The 4,773-nt window shown below is 33.2% G+C and overlaps 1 protein-coding gene across 1 annotated transcript; it reads left to right on the top strand.

The window, feature by feature from the left end:
* Window positions 1-1,508: 1,508 nt before the first annotated feature.
* On the top strand, window positions 1,509-4,400 carry LOC145041895 (uncharacterized). Its single transcript, XM_078990115.1, has 3 exons — window positions 1,509-1,664; window positions 2,441-3,452; window positions 4,233-4,400. Exons 2-3 carry the CDS (start codon window positions 2,443-2,445, stop codon window positions 4,351-4,353), a joined length of 1,131 nt encoding a protein of 376 aa, XP_078846241.1. The 5' UTR covers window positions 1,509-1,664; window positions 2,441-2,442; the 3' UTR covers window positions 4,354-4,400.
* Window positions 4,401-4,773: the final 373 nt, after the last annotated feature.

The raw sequence follows: 4,773 nt of genomic DNA, 5'->3' as shown, positions 1-4,773 counted from the left end.
CATTCATAGAGGAACAAAAGGAAGGAAAGAAAATGCGCCTAAACAAATCGTCGGAGAAATTCTTTCCCTTTTTCACTCGCAAGAATTTCTTAGTGTTGGCTAAAGGAAAAATAATCATATAATTCATAACCAGAATATGAATTTCTTCGAGTTTATGATGGTTTTCTTTTTATTGTATCTTCGATTTGATGTAATTTGCAACAGATTTGAATTTGAATCCGAGCAGAGGGCAAATGCACTGCTCACGTTTTGCACTTGTATCAGCCTCACAAGTGTAGGCCTCGTGCTTACTGCTTACCATCACCGTTTCATACGTCGGCAATAACCAGTTCCCCCTCATCGTTTTCAGCCCATCGGTGTAAGTTTTCTTTCCCTCTTCGGCTCTTCCTAACTATCTTCCTTTTTCTGTACGGATAATCTGAAATGAGGAATTGGAACAGCGGAGGGTATTCAGTGAGAATGATGGTGGCGGAATAGGGGACTATGTCGGAGATTGTGGTTCAAGGGGACAATCAGCAAGCTGAGTAGAGTTGGAAGGAATTGCAAACTAAAGATTGCCGTAAAAAAGAATCAAAAATTTGGGGTAGATTGTGGTGAAGATTGCAATGTTGGAGAAGGACCATCATAGACGTATTATACTTTAATTGTTTTGCGACAAATTATCCTCTTCCTTTGAATAATTAATTATATTCTAAATACATATTAGGGGTATAATTGTCATTTTCATTTAAAATTCAGTGGGTGTATCAAAAAGATCCGTGGAAGTATCACCTCCCAATATGAATAATTTATTTAAGAAAAATATATTTTTTCTATTGATTTGATATACAATTTTAATATATAATACCACATTAACGAACAATGTTATAGGCTAATAAACCATTAAATGGACTTTATAAAATAGATTCTACTTTTAATTTTTGTCCTATTAGTTTTATTATATAATATTTTTTACAAAAATACAATTAGGTTTTTTTTATTAAAAAATAAAATTTATTTATATTATATTTATTAATTGAAAATAAATTAATAATCATTACTTAATTATTATTGTAATAATGACATTTGATAAAAAAAAAGTATTTTTAATCATTATTGGGAAAATAAATGAAAAAAATAAACCTAAAGAGAGGTGTGTTTATAGTAAAACTCTTTTTTATTATGTGTTTGATTAAATGTAGGGATTCATTTATTGATGAGACACTTAAATATTTTGGTTATAGAAAACTGTGTAAAAATTATCAAAAAATTATCCCATGGACTATACTAGGGATGAGGGTGGGACGGAATCGGTATCGACCAATTTCATTCCCGATTTTCCAATTATCGAAAGTCAGTCCCGAGGATCTTACCGAATTGTGTGAATGCAATTCTATTTCATATTAGAAATAAACTAAAATAGATAAAAGAAAACTGAAAATAATAATAATATATTTCAGGATTCTAAGGCCTGTGGGACCCTTTTTTTTTTTTTTTTTTTTTTTCACATTTTAACCTATTTCAGGATACTACCATTTATAACAAGCGGCAACCGGAGAGGATAAGAGGAAACATCGGAAATGGATGCAACGGGTAAAAAACATGGCGACAACTCTTCGAATCTCATCGATTAGTTCTTAAACCCGCTCAATAGCTCATTTTCCTCCTTCCTCGGTTTCAATCAGGCAAGTTATTTCACAACAACGTCTCGACTTTGTGTAGTCTTTGAAAGGATTTGGATCTTTGTTAGATCATGTTAAGTGGTCGACAGAGCCATAATCACTATGTGCAGTATTTTACTTTCAGTTTTTGTCGATAACAAGCACTAACTTTTTTTTTTTCTTTTTCTGTATATTGTTTTTTTGACAAATAAAATTCATTTCTATTTTAATGTGGTTCGGTTTTAAATGCCAAAATTAAAGACTGTGGTTGCGTATCGCTCAATTAGAAACCTAGGATTGATGGATTTCAAACTTATATGATCATGTTTTCTTATGTTGATTTTTCTATTAGTTTACCTTAGTTTCTTTTGACTTTTTCCCTTTCATTTTGGTATTATTAATTTAGATTAAACATGTGCTGATTTATACCTGCGTATATGCTTACTAATGCAATCATGAAATAGTTATTATTTGTGTTTTTGTTCTGATTTTCTGCTTAATACTATAATTTTTAAAATTTTTGTAATTACTCATAACTCATATGATGATATGAAACTGATTATCTTCAGAGGCATGTGCATAGAAAGAGCTTTAGTTAGTTTATTCATTATCTAGGTTTTGATTAAATTTGTAATTTTGGTTTTATGTAACGCTTTGATTACATGTAACAAGTGCTTTTTTCTCATTTAAGAATCCTATTAGTTATGTTTGTAGCCTTATACCCTGTTTGTAGGTAGTGTATCTTATGTTGAATTTGCATTTACCAAGATCCTGATTATTTATTATTTCTTCAAGTTCAGTAATGAATAAGACAAGGAGTGTGTCCAAAAGCAAGAATCGTGGTGATGGATTAGGCAGGAAGAGGTTCATAACTGGTGCTACAGCACCTTGGTCAGATCTTGACCATCATTTGCTTTATTTAGTTATGATGCAACTCGAAGCCATTGATTTTTTTGCTTTCAGTGGAGTTTGCAAGTCATGGAGGTCACTTGCACTCTCTAACAAAATAAGGTTTATGTCATCCAAACCACCCATGTCCATATGGATCATTGAGCATGGTAATAAGAGAGAGTACTCCATGAATGACTTTGATGGAAGAGAGTTCAAATTTCGCATTCCCAAATCCAGTGGCAAAACCTGTGTTGGATTAACTTGTGGTTATTTGGTCTTGTTTGGGTTAAAGCCACGTGAGTATTGGCTTATGAATCCTATCACAAGGCATGGATTTCGTTTTCCCAAAGTCCCCAGGGATCTTGAACCCGATCGAGACGGAATCAGGGCTATTCTTGTCTTTTCACCTTCAATATCTGCGTGGGTGCTTGTGGTCTTACGTCGATTCCTCTCTGAAATATGGTTTTCAATAGCGGGAACAGGGTCATGGAGTTATGTCTCCTCTGAGGAAGGCATCTTTGATTTACATGAATTCAAGGGGAAGATATATGCTATAGACACCGATGCTTGTTTATATGAACTGGGACTCGATCCTGAGCCCAAACTGACGCTACTCAAAATCAAGAATGTTCTGGATCCAGACTTGAGGTTACCGGAGATTGTATGTTCGGGTGAAAAATTTTATTTTATGGAAAACTTTTGGGAATATGTGTATGTGGTTCACGAACTAGATTTTGATGAAATGAAATGGGTGTCTCCAAATGAAAAGACAATGGATGAATATGCCTTTTTTGTTAGCGAGTTGAAGCATAGTGCTGCTATCAAACGAGAGTTGTGGTCTGACTCTTGGTTGCCATATTACAAGAAATATGGTTTCAGATATACAAGTCGAAATGGCATGTTTTTTAACAAAGACATATGGTATTTCCCTCATGATTGTTTGAAAGTTAATCTCAAACATGTATGATTTTAGTCTTATCTTTGCATATGTTGCAATTTATGGTTTGGTGGTTAGTTGTCACTCACCCTTTGCTTCAAGGGGTACAATGATCAATTATATCTTCCTTTTTAAGCAATTTGATGTTCATTTGTTTTGAATATTTTGATGAATATCATTTTCAATTCCATGTTTTGGATTATTTCCTTCAGTATCTGTGTCAACTACTTTTTAAGTTGCCATCATTTGGATGAATTGGAACTTAGATATAGTCTGCTAAAAGCCTAATGTGATGGTTACCAAGAAAATGAAATTGTGCAATTATAAGTTGTAGTTATGCTAATTAAAGAAACATATTAGTTGTAACTACACATTTTCTAAGAAGTCACTTGTCCACTTTCAAAACCATCTATTCACATATTTTTTTATGAGAACCATATGTTGCAATTATAAGTTGTAGTTATACTAATTAATAAGAAACATGGGAGTGTAGTGGTTGATGAGTGAAACTATAGCTATGAGGCATAGGGTTCAAATCCTAGGACACCCAAAATATTGTTAGTGTTCCGTGATTGAGCTCATATTAGGACAACCAAAATATTGTTAGTGTTCCGCAATTGAGCTCATATGTGAGCTATAGGTTGATGTGTGCTATTTTGTTTACCTTATGTTTTAGGCAATTTATATTTTTGTAGGATATTGAGAGAAATATCATTTATTACTTATTGACAAAACTGTGAAAATTTGGTTTTCATTTTTTTCAGGAAAAACGTCCAAACCATGAAAATTTGGATGAATGGTGTCAGCAAGTTTGCTTGCGGTTTTGGTTCATGTCCAAACCGAAAAGACTTTTTACCCTTCATATATTTATTTTGGTTATTTTAAGAATTTTTGTAATATATTTATAATATTTAATAAATATTAAGAAGAAAGGGTCTCTCTCTCTCTCTCTCTCTCTCTCTCTCACACACACACACACATTGAGACGTCGACAACTAACCTCCTTCCTTACAATATTTATGGTATCTGGTTCGATATTTATGTGTAAAAGGAAACAAATTCATCGGAGACTTGGCTGTGTTTGATTGCCCCAACTTAGAGTACTTAGATATGTCTGTAAACACTTTCTCATCTGGGTTTCTTTAATTTCATGATTGCTCGAGTTTATAGTATCGTTCTTTAGCTGCAAGAATTTTAGCCTGATTTTCAATCCGAGTTTGGATGGGTCGATCAACACAACAGTGAAGACTCTTCACCCACCTTGACTACAAATCTTCCTTACTCTTTTTTCTTTCTCTTTTGATC

The sequence above is a fragment of the Lactuca saligna genome, chromosome 4, assembly GCF_052625555.1.
Source record: "Lactuca saligna cultivar CGN05327 chromosome 4, ASM5262555v1, whole genome shotgun sequence".
In the NCBI taxonomy this organism is placed as follows: Eukaryota; Viridiplantae; Streptophyta; class Magnoliopsida; order Asterales; family Asteraceae; genus Lactuca; species Lactuca saligna.
This window is presented reverse-complemented; position numbering and strand designations above follow the sequence as displayed.

What these genes read in the sequence shown, in the direction of transcription:
- LOC145041895 (XM_078990115.1), top strand. Translation starts at nt 2,443, where the DNA reads ATGAATAAGACAAGGAGTGTGTCCAAAAGCAAGAATCGTGGTGATGGA. An exon ending in TTTTTTAACAAAGACATATG is followed by an intron (nt 3,453 to 4,232) that starts GTATTTCCCTCA and finishes CATTTTTTTCAG; the next exon opens with GAAAAACGTCCAAACCATGA.